The following is a 16,149-nucleotide window of genomic DNA, read 5'->3' as shown; positions in this document are numbered from 1 at the left end:
CGTTTGTTTGAAGCGACCCCATATTTCATGCTCGTGATTGATGAGTCGGTCGGCATGGAGCTATAATAATCCGAAAGCAAAACCCTACCAAGACATCGATGACGCTGATCCTTACTTTTTGTCAATCTTGAATGCATTTATGACGTCACATCTCATTCCGTCGAAATGGCATTGGCAACACGACTTCTCCTCGTCGCCTTCGTATGCCTCCTCTTCGCCGACCGCGTCTCAGCCTTTGGAGCAGGCGAAGTAGCAGGCACTAGCGAATTCAACGGCTACGTCTGGCGTCATGGCGACATCGTCGAGGCCCTGCGGTACCTCCCGGCCAGTTTCGTAACGCACTACAGGTTTTCAACGCTCGAGCGACGACAGATTTACTTTGGGAACTGGCTGCGCGACTTTTCACAGATCATCGATACAACAGGTCTCGATAATGTTCCTGAACCGGTTCTCAGAGCTATCGTTAGCATTATGGGGTTCTTGGAGTTTGGCTTCGCGACGGATGAGTTTGAGGTGACGCGCGAGCGCTTGGGATGTTACACTCATGTGGAGCATATCGACAACCCCAAGGGATACCCGAGTAATGCCAAGGAGATTGACGAGAGGTTGAGAGGGCCTTTGGATCCACGCGAACTCGAGTTTGATCCCAAGACGGGCATGAAGAATTATATCGCAAACTCGGGCAAGGGCTGGGATACATCTGCTGATTACGTCACGCGAGAGCTACGCGAGTGCATTCGACTTGGCCGCGAGAAGAACCCAAAGTCCAAAAAGGAAGCGTTCATCCATCTTGGCGCTGCACTTCATACCCTCGAAGACTTCTCGGCGCATAGCAACTTTACAGAGCTCTGCCTGCATGAACTCGGCGAGCACGACGTCTTTGCCTTTGTCGGCGAGGCCTGTCGCGTCAAGACTCCACGATGGAGGAGTCGCATGGTCCCGCCCATCGTAACCGGCACTTTCGGAATGCTCGACATCTTCCACAGTATTCTAGGTGAAGCCGACGACATGGCTATTCTCCAGTGCAAAGGCTCACTACAGAACCTCGAGAACGTGCGCAAGCCGACCCCCTCCTTTCACATGCCCGTGCTGACAGCCAACAGGAACTGAACCTCGGCGAGATCGCATTCCAGCACATCTTCGATCTACTCAAAGCCGCGATCCAAGCGATAAGCAAATTAGCCTCCAAGACGAACGACCCGATTCTCCAACAGCTCGAGACCGTCGGCGTGCTCTTCAAGAAAGCCGAGGAAGACAAAGAAAGCTCGACTGCCGCGAGTAGTCTCGACGCCAATCAGCTTTGGCAGACCATCGAGCCGATATTCTACCTCCACGATCGAATCAAGAAATGGATACAAGAGCGCACGGAACAACATGATGCTGAGCCGCTGTCGGAGGAGTCTAGCACGCAGCTGGGTAAATACACGGATCAGCTTGTCTTCAAATACCTGTCGCTCATGATTGAGAGCTCCATCATGCAGTTGCGCAATGCGCTCAAGGCTGCGAAAGAGCGTGTTGATGCTGAGGCTGCCAAGTCGACGTCTGCTGAGGTATACCTCGATGGCGATGGGTCTGATCCCAGTCATTCGGACATCTCAAAGGATCACTTCAGCAATGTCCTCAACCAACCCGCAGGCCTTGTCTCCTCCGTTACGACAAACTGGACAACGCAACAGGTGGTCAAATGCTGGGATGATCCCTTCCGCGACTCAGAGGAAACAATCCGCCAGATCCTCACAATCATGCATCATCCCGCCTTTCCTCGCCAAAAAACACCCATCCAGAAATACATGTTCACCGCCGTCGAAGAATGGTGGAACCACAACACGGCTTCTGAAAAAGAGACCATTCGTGGTATGCTCACAAAGGAAAGCGTGCGCAACCGCCAACATGAGAATCACACCCTCACCCTCAAAGATCTCGAGGGCAAGAGAAAAGGCGTCGCTGATTTCCCTGGCTCACGACCCAAGCTCAAGGAGAGACCTGCTAAGCCGTCGCCGTTGACGTGGGCTGTCGGCGAGGCGAAGAAGGATGCAAAGTGGATGTTTGGCGCTGTTAGAAGAGGCGCTGGCGATCCTATTGCGGCGGTTTGTTTCATTGGTGAGGGTTTGTATATGATGGTTGTTTATATCTTCATGATGCTTTTGGGTGCGTTTGGATTGAAGACGAAGGCGTCGAGGGTTTAGGATGTTATGTTATATAGACGTTATACCTAGTAGATCGAGATCCATGGGATACACGAAATGTACACTAGACTCATTGCTTGGAGCCTTGACAGCCTGTTTAAGTTTGCTTTGCATATATATTGTTTACGAGTGCTGTCGCTACTATCGATATCGTTCTCGAGTGAGACGTTGCAGCGCGTTCCTCCGGGAGCAAGAACCTCAAGACTTAAAAAGAGGATACCAGAATAAACTTAGGAAAGAGTTCCCTAAGCTTAGACTATATTTATCTAAATAATTTTATTTTTAGGGTCATGGTCCTTAGTTTTCCTGCCTCTCCTCGGTGTTCTTACTGAGTTCACAGCTTGAAGCCACCCACTCTCTGCAAGATTTGAGCAGGATCATACTTCTTGCTGACGTACTTGAGAAACGCCCGCTCATCATCTCTGTATGACTCAAAAGGCCTTTGATATGGCGCAGCATAGTTGAGGTATTGAAACTTCTGCAAAAGACCCTTTGAACGAGCATCCTCTTCCCATACTGATAGCACATTCTTGGCTGTCTTTTCAACGTTGGAGTTGACAGCTGAGTTCGGCCACAGAGCTGAGATAAGAACAACTATATTTGTCAGCAAAAGCTCCTAATATGATGCAATGAGTACATACTGTAGCCATCATGCGCTGTTTGAAGGCCAAGGACATTGGTGTGCTTGGAACCCTTCAGCATCGCTGCTACCAATGGCTCAAAGGCGATGCTCCATGTCACGCCATCTTTGGGGTTGAAGGAATTGATCGTCTTATTGAGGATCTCAAACATATGTTGCATGTTCTGGGCGGAAGGCTTGAGAGTCAACGTTGCGAACAGCCAGTTCCTATTTCTGTCAGAGCTCGTTTGATCCAGCTCAAGGTCGGAACTTAGTAACTTACAATGGCGGTGTATCTTTCTCATCCGCAAATTCTGCCAAAGTCGTGATGTTATTGACCAGCTTCGTATGAGGCACATCCGAAAGACCCTTGAAGATCTTTGGTTGGGAAACGGGCTTCGTGTATACAGCCGAAGCTGACAGTGACCAAGCTTTGGAAGCGGAGCTGTAAAGAAGACTAGTAACTAGAGACGCTGCAGGATCGTATGTAGATGAGTCGAGTAAGTTAGTAAAAGCTTCGAAGACCTTGTCCCTTTCACCAATATCGTAGGAGATGCTTGTCGTGGAAATGTCGCCCTGCGGAAACGTCTGAATGTCAAAGCGCGTAACAACACCAAAGTTATTTCCCCCTCCTTTCAAAGCAAGGAGTAAGTCTGAGTTTTCTTTGTTATTTGCGTTGGAAATAGTACCATTGGCGAGAACAACCTCATAGTTAATCACTCTGTCACAAGCCCATCCGACCTTGGTGGTGAAATGTGAAATTCCTCCACCAAGGAGCAACCCTCCAACACCGACATTTCCGTTTCGACCGCCAGCAACTTGAACACCTGAGCCATTGAGATGCTGATAGACATCTAGCCACTTTGCGCCTGCGTCGATGCTTGCAATGGTTGACTTCTTGTTGAGAGATACTGACGAGAGAGTTGTCATGTCAATGGTCACACCGCCGTTGGAGTTGGCGAAGCCTGCTGCAGGGGCATGGCCATGACCCTTGATTGAGAATTCGCAGTCTTTGTGTGCGCTGACTATTTTCAGGGTAGTGGCAACATCGTGTGCGCTGTCAGGCTGCAGGATGCAATTGGGGTGAAGTGCAGATTCTTGTTTCGACCAGTAGCTGGCTAACGTGGCGTTGTAGCTTTTGGTATCAGGAAAGCTGATTTTATCGCCGAGACTCTCCTTCAATTGATGACACTGGATCTGTTAGTCACCGTCATGCTACATCGCTTGCCCTTGGGCACCTACACATGGTGATGCTGAGACGTAGGACAGTAATGCAGCGACTAGATGAGCGATGACGATCCTCATTTTGAGGTATTAGTAACTGAGAACTTGATAATGAAGTAAAACCTGGGGTCCCCAGACTTTCTTCGCTTAAGCTTGAGATCTTTTATTATTGTCTCATTCGGACCGACTTGCTGGTTTCATGGCACTAGGACGCTTTTGATGCTGATGTTCGGTCATAGTATGCAGTAGCACGGCTCTTCGGCATCGAGAGTATGAGAAGCAATTACTATTCAGCCTAAATGCATACCTGAGAAGACATAAAAGAAGTAAATGCCAGATGGAACTTGTTTCAAAGGAATATGTTTCTTGACGCCATATATAAACAGTAGAGTTACATGATGCTCCTTGCAAGATCGTTCTATAGCCATACCAGCACGCCCGTACTCAAGCCCATAACCCAGTTGTCGGCCCAGAGATGTAAATCTTTCGAGTATATTGAACTCTTTGCGATGGATGTCGAGGTTGACTTGTTGTGATCGTAGGGACGTCTAGTGCAGACGCTTATTTCTTGCACTTCTTCTCAATGTGGTGCCACTTCTCGCCCTTGGGGCACTTGCACTTGTGGTGCTTCTTGGTGTAGACCTTGCCGGAGTCGTGGCATACACACTCGCTCTTGGCGTGATCCCAGGAAGCGTGTTTGCCGCAGTGGTGAAGGATGCTGCGATCCTCGAGATCAACGGGCTCAGCGTCGGGGTTGGGGAGGGCGGTGACTGTGCCCATGGCGAGGAGGGCGCCGAGGAAAGCCTTGTTGAGAAGCATGATGAAGGTATGAGTTGGTAGTTGAGTTTGTGTATTGAGTGAATGGATGAGAGAGTTGTTTGTGAATGATAGGATAGAATGCTCGGGAGCTCATATGGTTATATACCTCATGGCCTATGCAGACGCTCCCCAAGTTCTCTTAAACTTCAAGCACATGTATAATGTGAATATTGGAACTTCCCGTCTCGGATATCGGCCTCTTAGTCAAACACTGGGGTTATACGGCTGATCGGCAACGAATCTGACAGGGCTGTCATAAAAACATGGGGCACTGCCACTACTAGAGCCAGCTGTGCCTTTATGTCAACCTTGTATAAGTGGGGAAATATCCCGTCACTACCGAGTTGCCTTGCATTGTTCGTATTCACGATTCGATTCTTTTGCCAATTAGCAATACAATGCCCCTTTCGCCCTGTATTACCCCAGATTTGATTGAAGCCGCTCATGGGGCTATGCTTCAGCCCGTTTACGGGTGGTCCAATCGAACTCACCACGCTTCAAGCTGTCAGCCCGTTATTTCCATTGGCTTTAACAAAGACGTTTTTGTTCCAATTGGTAAACATAATTCTGTTGCAGTCACTGGAATACACAGGGATAAACTATATCATAGATAGACAGAAGACATTGCACTGGTCAATTCACTCAGAAGCCTTACGTTGCTGGCGGAAGTCCTGAAGCTCGACGTAAGACAGCTAAATGATGGAGTCGACACAAACAATGGAATCTTGGATAAGCACTCTCATACCTTAGACTAGGAGCTTTACCGCCGAAGATCAACAAGAGCTGTGAGTTGTTAGAAGCTATAAGCTGACGCGTCTCCCTCAAACCCGGGCGACCGCCCTTCGGAACGTCTGGGACTTCTGATGCTCTCAAATCGAATAGTCCAGATCCAAACAGCGCATCATGATACTCCCCAGCAAAAGCGGCTAAAACGGGACGGATATCGCTGCCGAGCGTCTCCCTCGAACAGGGCACTGGAACTACCGGCACGTTCCGAAAGTCAATATCGAAAATAGCAGTCATCATCATGAGGCTTAGACATTGGGATCTCCACATATAATAATGGCCCGAGGCAGATTACAGCACGGCAGCCAATGATACTGCAAAATTTGGTCCTTTGGGGCAGACGATCTAGACCGGCGATTTAATCCCCGGCTCTTAGAAAGCTTGTTTTCAGCACTCGCGCTGATCGGAAGTGCCATTCACGTGCAAGAGCCCGGCGATACGAGGCAGATATGGGGCTGACTTGATGACCTTCTCGAAACAGACGCAGGCCGAAATAACTCGCTTCTGGTCTCTGATTTGGAAGATTGCTGCATAGGCAAATTGGAGGAGGCCGGGATGTCCGATGTAAGCTGGAATTGACCTGGTTGCCTTGCAGCCTCAAATTTCGAAAAGGGGGTTATGGGAAGGGAGAGGACAACCGATGCTGGCTATGAAACCACTACTTCGGATGATTCGGAAACAAATAAACCTAGTTGTATAGATCTCACACTTTTTACGCCGAAACCAATCGGACGAATTCAATGTGGTGACTTAGGACTTTTGTTAATCCTCACCTAAACAGCGAGTTCAGGCAGGTGGATGAAGCATTAACTTGGATGTCCTCGTCGAAGCCAAAGTGTTGAGTTGTTTTCCAAAAGTAATTACTGAAGTAATGCTACAAATGGCGCTTGACGTACTTGCCTGAATATTCATAGAGAAAGTTGTGATGTGCAGACAATGACGCAGAAGAGCATTGTAAAGAAACAGTGGTCGGTCGGTAAACACATTCAAGTCAGTTACAGAAGTCATCGTAAGATGTTCACATTTTAATATCATAGAATACTCTTAATAAAATCGTGTCTCGTGTATTAAAGGACTTCTGCGTAACGATATCAAGTGCGATAACTTGGTGCTTATGTAGCCAGCCTTTGGGGAAAATGAAATGGATAGAGATGACTTACGACGGCAGAGTAAAGTCTTTGTAGACAGATACACCTGGATAGATGCTGCCCTTATTTGTATTATTTACCTTTGTGCGTTGGGGCTCTCAACCCTATCACAACTACCAAGTGCATGGTTGGCCTCCTGCTTGCACAGCATCCAGTGATATGTGTACAGCCAGGCCATGACCTTACCCCTCATTTCGTGGCGTTGCTGGCATCGCGACATTTCAAATCTGTTTCATCGCTTCTCATCAAACTTCCAAACACGAAATCTCATTTTGACATTCAACCTTAGTAACCTAGCGCAACCACGACCTCCTGCTTCAAACTTCAGTCAAAAGGTCTCGGAATGCGAGTCCATCATCGCATACGAGTTTACTTCCAAGACACTCTGCGCAGAAGCGTTGAACAAAGCTGCAGACTGGAACTGTCAAATTGTCATCAACGGTTCTGCCAAATGGATGCCCAAGAACGACCGTCTCGCCGTTTATGGCGATTCAGCGGTCGCATTTTACTTGTGCAACCTTTGGATCAAGCGAGGACTCTCAAACCGTTAGTGCCGAGTCACAAAAGCAACTTGAATTGCATTGAGCTGACAGATAAGATTGCTGGACTACGATCCGTGGCGATCTAATTAGTAACAGCAACCTCACTGAAATTCGCCAGGAGCGTGGTCTTGATAAGTGCATCAACATGAATGGAGGATCTCGTTCCCCCAGTCCATCAATGGTTGCCACTGCAGTCGAGGCCATTCTTGGGGCCGTGTAGATTGACGGTGGTCACGAAGCTCTCGCTCGAGTCATGAATGGTCTTGGTCTCACGCAGCATGCTCTCCTTGCATCGGTAGTGTTCAACTTCTCCCCTTTGCATATGATTAAATAGATTGCATATAACTCACTTGGTCTCTATAGGTGCCTCCGCAGGTGCCATGAGGGTGTCGCTGTAATCTCAGCGCATGATTCTCGGGGTTTGCCACAATAGCTTCCCAAGAAAGGCCAAGAGCGGTTCTCTTTTTACTTGAACTAGCATTTGAACTCGCTCTTTGACACTCTCGAGCCGCCATTTGGGCAAGCTCCCAGAATCTTGGGCTTAGGGAATAGAGCGGGGATCCTATGGCACTTGCGGAGTCAAGACGGCTTGCCCTCGACAAACTCAACTTGTATCTGCTTTGCCGAAGAGCAGGTTTGGGGGTGTGTGGGCTTTCTATTAAATTGAATCGACGCGAACGTGACCTAAAACAACTGTAAGATTGCATGTTAGGGTTCTGACTCATGAACTCCAGGACTAAACCCGATCGCTTCCTGAAATGGCCATGACACGGTGGTTATCCCATGTAAGTAGATTACAATCTGCCATTTTTGTGTATTCAACAGCAGGTGAGATGGCTTAAAACTTGCACAGGTTTGGGATTGTGAGAAACAAGGCAGGTTCTGGTGCAAGGAGAGGAGGTGAAGGTGAAAGAAGAAACAGGGAGGTATGAAGAGGAGCGTGAACCTTTGTCACCCATTTGGTATCTTGAACAGGGAGTTCATTCTCATGAGACAAATCTACCCAAGACGGTCTTTCATTCAATTAAGCTAAAAACTATTAATTAAATGCCTCGAGGTTTCGGCAATATCTCAGTCCCTCCATCGTAGTACCACTGGTCTACCTACTTGCGAGGGTCACTGCCTTCAGCATGGACAACACTGGTAGCATAAAGATTTTCAATATTGGCATGCATATCCACCACTACAGCATCATCAAAGAATTCTGCAATTTCCTTCAAGGTCTTACCGCTGGTTTCAGGCAGGAAGAAGAAGTACGGAACAGGGGCGGCAGTGTTGCAAAATAAATAAAAAAAATGGTTTACAAGTCCCCCGAGTAACTAATTGTATTAATTTACCCGATGTTTTCTTTTCCCTCCTGATTAAATTCCAAAAGTTCGATGATGACGATACGGGACGTGGCTTGCATGGTAAACCCCTCATAGGTGATTCACTCGTTGTCCCGGCTATAATCGATCCAGACTGGCATCGGCAGTCTGGCCCTAAAGGAAAGGTCGATTTCGTCTTATATGTTGACCCTTCTCGCGACCCGATGGCACGGAACAAATGCTTAGAAAGACGCAAGCGCTTTGGGTCAGTCAATCATACTCAGTTTGTGTCCACTGCAGAGTTCCCCATTGCTGTGAGCATCAAGACAAAGAGTCGCCAGAGAAGCGGCCAAGACGCCGAGGTTCAATTAGCAGCCTGGCAGGCATCGCAGTGGTATAAATGGACATTACTATCGGTGACCAAACCTCAGAGCTTGGTTTCCTGCCGGGTCTTATCATCGATGGGCACGAATGGAGGTTCCACGTAACAACGTATCAATCTAACAAAACCGTAAGCTTAGGCTTCGTCCGTTAGCCTGAAAATGTGTACTAATATTGACAATAGACTTTTTGGTCCAGCCATGTTCTTGGTTCTACAAGCACTACTGTTGGTGTTTTTCGAATCCTGGCTGGCATTCGGGCCATTAATATCTGGATCAGAGACACTTTTTGGCCGTGGTATAAGAAGTATGAGCTTAGTCCAAAGAGAGCTCAAGTATCATACCTGGGTGGCGGGCGTAAAGATAAACGAGGGAATATACTAGTATTAAATATGTTTACAAAGAATTTCTAAAGTAGCATGCCTAAACGCAAGAGAATCTAGCTGTTGTCTACCAGGCGCGGCAAGCTATCGAGTCCAGCGCGAACCAGTTAGGTCGGTGAACCCAGTCAGGTGTACAAGGGTCATCGCTATTGTTGATCCATTCACCCTGAGGACTGCTAGCAACAAACCAAATCCTCGTTTTGCCACTACTTGGCATGGTGAAAGTAAACTCCGCGGGCATCCACGTTTTCGTCTCGGATTCATTTTCAGGCCATCTGTTCCCAACCACGTTGGTGTCACCTTGATAAACGCGAACATACGGAATCAAATAATTGCCATTCCTCTGTCGGATGGCGTAGTACTCATTCCACCACCAGGCGTAGGAGCAGGTGAATGTGGTACCACCGCAGGCCTCGATGTCTTGATACAACCAGAGGCTCTTGTCGTAATCAAACTGACCGGTTTGGAAGTGATACGAACCGCTCTCGCCGCCACGAACGACTTTGGAGTACACGGGGTCATAGCCACCAGGGTTAGGATCCTCTACCCATGGAGACAATGTGCCGTCCTCGAAACCACCGTTGCTGAAAGGGTCAGCATACGAGCAGGTCGGAGCTGGGTCAATGCCGGTGTCGCAGAAGCAGCTCGTCTGATAACTCTTGGAACCATTAGGGTCTGGCATGAGCTGAGTGATAGTACCCATATAAAGAGTGCACTGTGCGTTCTTCTCGTAAAAGAATGTCACGCAGTTACTTTTCCCCTGGCAAGATGCGTAACACTCCATAAGAGAGGAAGATACGCCTTCGCCCAAGTATCTCCAATCATCGGAGACGCGTTGGATAGAACCCCTCGTTCCGCAGACGGCACCCTCGGGTGTTGGTCTCTCCATGTTGTTAATGCAACCGGTAGCAGTCTCGGAAGCAGTAGTGGTAGCCTCTTCTGTTGTGGTGGTGGGAGCTTCGGTCGTAGCAGTGGTGTCTTCAGAAGTGGCAGTTGTCTCGCCAGTAGTTGTGTCTTCCCCAGAAGTGGTTGCTTCTCCAGTCGTAGTAGTAGCATCCTCGGTAGTAGATGTAGCCTCTGCAGTAGTAGTGGTAGGATCTTCCCCATTGACAGGAACGGCTTCGCTGGTGGCATCCCTGACAAAGATCTCTGGGTGACCTCGTCGAATGAAGTTTCTGGGAACGATGGTCACCGTAGCACCTTCAGTGGTGGTAGCTGCCTCAGATGTAGTCGCGGGAGCCACCTCAGTGTCAGTGTGAGTAAAGGGGTCATCATAGACAGGAGGCTCTGGCTCTGGACACTCAGTTGAGGTAGTGGCAGCGAGGGTGGTGCCGGTGGATGACTCGCTCTCACTGGCAGAGGTGGTAACGTCAGTTGAGAGAGCAGAACCCGACGTGGTAGACTGCTCGGCAGTGGTGGAACCAGACTCAGTCTTGCTGGTAGCGAGAGTGGTGCCGGTGGATGACTCGCTCTCACTGGCAGAGGTGGTAACGTCAGTTGAGAGAGCAGAACCTGACGTGGTAGACTGCTCGGCAGTGGTGGAACCAGACTCAGTCTTGCTGGTAGCGAGAGTGGTCTCGGTGGAAGTGCCAGTGCTTGAGCCACTTTCACTAATGGTGACAGAGGTCTCGGTTGAGGTACCAGACAAAGATTCAGTCAAACTCGACTCTTTGGTGTGAGTCGTAGCAGAACCCGTCGCGACACTCGTCTCAGCAGTAGTCGACACGACGGCTACAGAGCTTGAAGCGGGGCGGCATGGCCCAGCATGAACGAATGGGCTGAGCGCCGCAGCAATAACAAACGAACGGACGAAATGGCGAGCCATCTCTACGACAATCGTGATTTTTCGGTAATAAAAAAACGCAACAATCTGGAGAAAGGAAAAATGGGGGGGAATCTGGGTTTAATCAATCTCTTCCCCTGACAAATCCTGCCCTACCGACCTCGTGTTGGGCTTTGTTGTCATTATTTAGTGTAGATCCTTTTTGAAGCTATTGATAACTAGTCTTCCCAAACAATGTCAAGCGCCTCGTTAGTTGAGTGTTTTTAGAAAGGTTTTATCGATAGTGCCAGCGCGATTCGAGCTGAGGCCGTTAGTTTTACAGGGGTCTTCAGGGGGGGCGCCACGGTCATTGGCTCTTGGGGCTCAGCTTTTGGCGAGGGAAATTGGTGGCGTAATCGCGAGTGGAGTGACCAACAAACATCGTACTCCTCCCTACCCTGTATTGAAAGCATTTGTTTAGGATTAAAGATTGTCACCGTACGGAGTACAGCGTCAATGATCGCTGACTTAGAAATTCTCAGTGACTCACATTCGTATTTTATAATTTCATGCCAAGTAGTAAATTAAGTTAGTCGTTGAACTGGTAGCTGATCAGGGACTGCACTTTAGTACTGTTAAGAGCTCAGCATGTGAAGAAGGCTTTGTATCCTTCTACATGATTCATGAACTCATCACGACGCATGGACGTTGTGTCACGTAACATCAAGTGGTTATTTTAGAACAAGGTTCCAGCAAAGCCGTGTTAATTCCAAGCGATTGATTACTCACTACAACTCTAAGCATCACACTTACATTCCGCATTCGATTCTGTCAATTAATCAACCATGGCGTCTGGTCGTGAAATCTGACCAATTCCATTATACTCAGTCCTTTTTTAACGTGCACATCAGGCTCCCAGTATTTACTGAAGATGCTCAAGCTTTATCAAACACAAGGCGTCTAAATATTAATACATAGCTAATCACACGACTTATACTCCATGAGCAATCTGATCTGCACACGCGTGACTCTGGCCTTAATTATTACCGTCTTAGAAAGTCGATATGCGAGCTACGCACTAAAACCCCTTCGGAGGAACTTTGATCAAAGAGCCGAATTCTTACAACCTGTCAACGGCGGAGACTTCCAACACGACATAGCGATCCTTTGAAGATACGGTGAGCATCAGATCATGAACTTCACTCATCTTCACGTCCTTCCTCTTTCGAACTATGCAAAGTCCGTCTAGCACTCCTCGAAACTTGATTTACGCGCTCTCCAATCAAAAGTACCTTCCAAAAGTGATCTACCTCAGCTCTAGATCAGGGCATCTATTCGCAAAGATCTACAAGCTGAACTGGCAAAAGCATAGCGGGAGAATATCCCTCAACATTCGAGAAGGCCTAGTAGGATCGACAAGTAAAAAAGATAAGACGGAGGTAGATGCTATGTTTGGAAGGTACACGATGGAATAGGATGCAACAGGTATTGGCATAAGCGCTGCCATAGGTGCATCTGACAGAACTTGGCCACAGAGGTTGTATCGCATGCAGGTTGATGCGTGCGTTATCGCAGGGCTGCTATTGCGTGGTGGTGGCTACAAAAGTTCTATACGGTTTCCAGTTTCAGAATATTGGGCCATTGTGATTGATGGCGCATGACCGAATTATAGCAGTGAACCCCGCCCAGAGTAGTAGTGCAGATGCGCTTTGATGCTTGGCGATTCCCTCGGGCTAAATAACTCCGGTTGGTCTATACGAATGCTGACGCGATGATCCTTCGGCATTCATCGTAGATCTTGGGGGGAATAAGCCGATCAAAGACATACCGTGGATCGGCCCTTCAAATACTCTCACCAGCTCTATAATTACATTCGTCTTGAAGCTCTTTTTCGTCCAATGTTTACCGTTCGTCCTATTTATCCGTCATATCCACAGCGTTATTGGCGATAGAGTTATCGACTTTCCTGATCGGGATACTGACCCCTGCTGCCAAGGGCCTTATATGCCGATCACTTTCACGGGAGAATGATAAGGTTAATGCTTCTTCTAAATGCCGAACTAGACTACGGAACAACGGAGCTTAGTACCAGAAAGGCAGGTCCGCCTATTCGCAAACTCCAAAGATACTACCAAGCAAGCTTATCGCGGGATAGTAACCAGAGAGGCAGGTAAGAAGACACAACAATGACTATAGCTATGTTGATTCTCGAATATAAAAGGATCGCGATGGTCTATTCAAAGTAGTTCTATCATCAACCACTCTTCACTCTTCAACTCTCATCTCTTGGATATCTATCTCTTCATCATGGTCAAGTTTGCTTCCGTCGTTGCACTTGTTGCTCCCCTGGCTGCTGCCGCTCCTCAGGAGATCCCCAACATCGTTGGTGGCACTTCTGCCAGCGCTGGCGACTTTCCCTTCATCGTGAGCATCAGCCGCAACGGCGGCCCTTGGTGCGGAGGCTCTCTCCTCAACGCCAACACCGTCTTGACCGCTGCCCACTGCGTCTCCGGATACGCTCAGAGCGGTTTCCAGATCCGTGCTGGCAGTCTTGTAAGTCATCTACTTCTCGGGAGATCGGAGCGACATCACTAACCTCTGAATAGTCTCGCACTTCTGGTGGTGTTACTTCTTCGCTTTCCTCCGTCAGAGTTCACCCGAGCTACAGCGGAAACAACAACGATCTTGCCATCCTCAAGCTCTCTACTTCCATTCCCGCCAGTGGAACCATCGGCTATGCTCGCCTGGCTGCTTCCGGCTCTGACCCCGTCGCCGGATCTTCTGCCACTGTTGCTGGCTGGTAAGTTCTTCTCTGACATCCAAGATACTATGTGCTAACTACTATCCAGGGGCGCTACCTCTGAGGGCAGCAGCTCTACTCCCGTCAACCTTCTGAAGGTTACTGTCCCTATTGTCTCTCGTGCTACCTGCCGACAGCAGTACGGTACGTCTGCCATCACCAACCAGATGTTCTGTGCTGGTGTTTCCTCCGGCGGCAAGGACTCTTGCCAGGGTGACAGCGGCGGTCCCATCGTCGACAGCTCCAAAACTCTCATCGGTGCTGTCTCTTGGGGTAATGGATGTGCTCGACCCAACTACGCTGGTGTCTATGCCAGCGTTGGTGCTCTCCGCTCTTTCATTGACCAATACGCTTAAACGCCCCGTTGGATTCGCTGAGATGTTCCTTGGATATTCTCTAGCTTGAGTTTTGGATACGGAACCTGTTTCTCAAACAAGTTTCAACGAGTTAAGAAGATATGAGTTGGTTTCAGTTGGATCTTAGTCCTGGTTGCTCGTAATACAGCAATCTAGATAGCTCAATTGAATATGAAATTTGATGGAAAAGATCTTCCAATAGAAGCAGCGTGAAATATTTAGCAGTACAAAAACTAATTTAAAAACTGTTATGTTCCCCAATCTACTCACATTGATGTCAGTCCGCGAGTCGTATCCAGCAACGCAGAATGGTGCATTAACTTCTTAATGTTCTGTTGTCGAAGTATCAAGAACATGCAGTTCGTTTACTCATTATCTATGCTGGGAGCCTAAAGTCTTAATCGGTCAACTTTTTGCGAATGAAGGATTGTTCAAATTAGAACATCAGCAGCGTTTGATACCTGGAGAATGATGTAAGACAATCGATGTTGAAATGACAACAGAAAAGAAAGATGAATTAAGCATATAGTTAGGTGGTCGAGTCGACCCTTCCGGAGACACATATAGACCGAAACCCAACAGGATACAATTTATAGACAAGTATAACTACAGTTATCAGTCTACCGAACAAATAATCTTTTGCGAAACGACTGAAGAGCCAATACGCTACAGTTCCTCAGGAGGAGCATCTTTTACAATAACACCCTTGACTTCCTTCAGCTTCTCAATAGCCTCCAAAGTCATCGGCCTGCCATCAGATCGCGTCAGTTCTGGCTTGAGAATAGGAGAGCTATACTTACGGAGGATAGGAAGTGGGAGGAATGGTTCGTGTCTGCCTCCAGAAATCGGCACCAGTGTCCTTTTTTACAATGCTGATATAGTGATTAGCTTGGGGATCTATCCATAATGATGCATTACTGACTCGAGGACGGTTTCATTTCTCTGTTGATAATCCTCCAACTTCTCGAAGTCATAAATAATAGCCTAGATGAGGTCTCAGTAAGAAATGCTTTCTCTTCACAAATTATACCTTATTTACCTTTCGATCTGCCATGGCTGCCAAAACTGCTGGGATGTTCAAAAGCGCAGCGCAAGCAGCAAGAGTGATAGGCACGACGTGATATGTTGACAAAAGCATTAGTATCAATAAGTTTCACTCAGAAACGTGCAGAAGCAAGACGTGGTATATCGACCAGTTAAATAACCTTTTAAGCATTCGACTATCTTCGGAGATTCTCGAATTGGGAAGGTGATGATGCGTCCATGACAGGGATAACACGCCAACAAAAGATCCTAAGGGACTTAAGCTTGGCTGCGGGGAAAGCCTATCAACGATAAGCGTGAGCCCACCCACTCGATAGATAAGTCGCGCACTATAGGCTTAGCCTTAGGGGAGAGGATTGGTCAATAATGGGTGATGGATGGGAGTGACCTGCGTTAGTGGTCGGCTGATGCACCCGGATGAACGCTGGAAGGCATCGTTTGGTGCGATGATCGACAGACGGTAGTATGGTTGGGTGGGAAGCCTAGAGGCATGTGAAAATGCCGAATCTCATGACTGGGCAGTATCCCGGACTGGTCTCGCCGGTCCAAGGAACCAGCCGGTCGTCACAGCTCGCAACACCAAGACCTGGTTATCAGCCCGAAACCAGATCGATAAGATTAGATAAGAACTGAACCATAAATGGGATAAGGACTCACTACTTGGAACGGGCTTGTCGTAACTCTTATATATAATATGGGAAGACGTGCCATGCAAAGCATTATCTATCGTCATGGCCTTGGAAATGTTTCCATACCGGGACATGGATGTTTATCTCAGTCTCGAGCCAGGTAG

General features: G+C 48.0%; 8 protein-coding genes across 9 annotated transcripts; 4 read left to right on the top strand and 4 right to left on the bottom strand.

Moving 5' to 3' along the window:
- Positions 1-111: 111 nt before the first annotated feature.
- FVEG_12286 (hypothetical protein) lies at positions 112-2,505 on the top strand. Its single transcript, XM_018901637.1, has 2 exons — positions 112-1,053; positions 1,104-2,505. The coding sequence occupies exons 1-2, from the start codon at positions 166-168 to the stop codon at positions 2,184-2,186; spliced, it is 1,971 nt and encodes a 656-aa protein (XP_018760155.1). The 5' UTR covers positions 112-165; the 3' UTR covers positions 2,187-2,505.
- On the bottom strand, positions 2,430-4,202 carry FVEG_12285 (hypothetical protein). 2 transcript variants are annotated; one of them, XM_018901635.1, is made up of 4 exons: positions 4,048-4,202; positions 3,089-3,996; positions 2,828-3,033; positions 2,430-2,780 (listed from the first exon to the last, which is right to left on the bottom strand). In XM_018901635.1, exons 1-4 carry the CDS (start codon positions 4,108-4,110, stop codon positions 2,521-2,523), a joined length of 1,437 nt encoding a protein of 478 aa, XP_018760153.1. In that variant the 5' UTR covers positions 4,111-4,202; the 3' UTR covers positions 2,430-2,520. The 2 variants fall into 2 exon arrangements, with proteins under 2 accessions (XP_018760153.1, XP_018760154.1); XM_018901636.1 differs by having other exon boundaries at positions 3,089-4,202.
- A 91-nt stretch (positions 4,203-4,293) lies between these two features.
- FVEG_12284 (hypothetical protein) lies at positions 4,294-5,003 on the bottom strand. Its single transcript, XM_018901634.1, has one exon. The coding sequence runs from the start codon at positions 4,846-4,848 to the stop codon at positions 4,591-4,593; it is 258 nt and encodes an 85-aa protein (XP_018760152.1). The 5' UTR covers positions 4,849-5,003; the 3' UTR covers positions 4,294-4,590.
- Positions 5,004-5,246: 243 nt separating this feature from the next.
- On the top strand, positions 5,247-5,864 carry FVEG_12283 (hypothetical protein; the record flags this gene model as incomplete). Its single annotated transcript, XM_018901633.1, has 4 exons — positions 5,247-5,403; positions 5,463-5,531; positions 5,604-5,633; positions 5,731-5,864. 4 exons carry the CDS (start codon positions 5,247-5,249, stop codon positions 5,862-5,864), a joined length of 390 nt encoding a protein of 129 aa, XP_018760151.1.
- A 1,094-nt stretch (positions 5,865-6,958) lies between these two features.
- Positions 6,959-8,260, top strand: FVEG_12282 (hypothetical protein; the record flags this gene model as incomplete). Its single annotated transcript, XM_018901632.1, has 3 exons — positions 6,959-7,328; positions 7,381-8,109; positions 8,178-8,260. The coding sequence occupies 2 exons, from the start codon at positions 6,959-6,961 to the stop codon at positions 7,542-7,544; spliced, it is 534 nt and encodes a 177-aa protein (XP_018760150.1). The 3' UTR covers positions 7,545-8,109; positions 8,178-8,260.
- Positions 8,261-9,309: 1,049 nt separating this feature from the next.
- On the bottom strand, positions 9,310-11,255 carry FVEG_12281 (hypothetical protein). The gene has a single exon (XM_018901631.1). It carries the CDS (start codon positions 11,217-11,219, stop codon positions 9,462-9,464), a length of 1,758 nt encoding a protein of 585 aa, XP_018760149.1. The 5' UTR covers positions 11,220-11,255; the 3' UTR covers positions 9,310-9,461.
- A 2,208-nt stretch (positions 11,256-13,463) lies between these two features.
- Positions 13,464-14,312, top strand: FVEG_12280 (trypsin; the record flags this gene model as incomplete). Its single annotated transcript, XM_018901630.1, has 3 exons — positions 13,464-13,709; positions 13,763-13,956; positions 14,006-14,312. 3 exons carry the CDS (start codon positions 13,464-13,466, stop codon positions 14,310-14,312), a joined length of 747 nt encoding a protein of 248 aa, XP_018760148.1.
- A 494-nt stretch (positions 14,313-14,806) lies between these two features.
- Positions 14,807-15,567, bottom strand: FVEG_17206 (hypothetical protein). Its single transcript, XM_018906466.1, has 4 exons — positions 15,352-15,567; positions 15,235-15,296; positions 15,113-15,184; positions 14,807-15,060 (listed from the first exon to the last, which is right to left on the bottom strand). The coding sequence occupies exons 1-4, from the start codon at positions 15,448-15,450 to the stop codon at positions 14,979-14,981; spliced, it is 315 nt and encodes a 104-aa protein (XP_018760147.1). The 5' UTR covers positions 15,451-15,567; the 3' UTR covers positions 14,807-14,978.
- Between the last annotated feature and the right edge of the window lie 582 nt (positions 15,568-16,149).

Source organism: Fusarium verticillioides, chromosome 4, assembly GCF_000149555.1.
Source record: "Fusarium verticillioides 7600 chromosome 4, whole genome shotgun sequence".
Taxonomy (NCBI): domain Eukaryota; kingdom Fungi; phylum Ascomycota; class Sordariomycetes; order Hypocreales; family Nectriaceae; genus Fusarium; species Fusarium verticillioides.
Note: the sequence above shows the minus strand (reverse complement) of the source record. Positions and strands in the feature narration are given on the sequence as shown.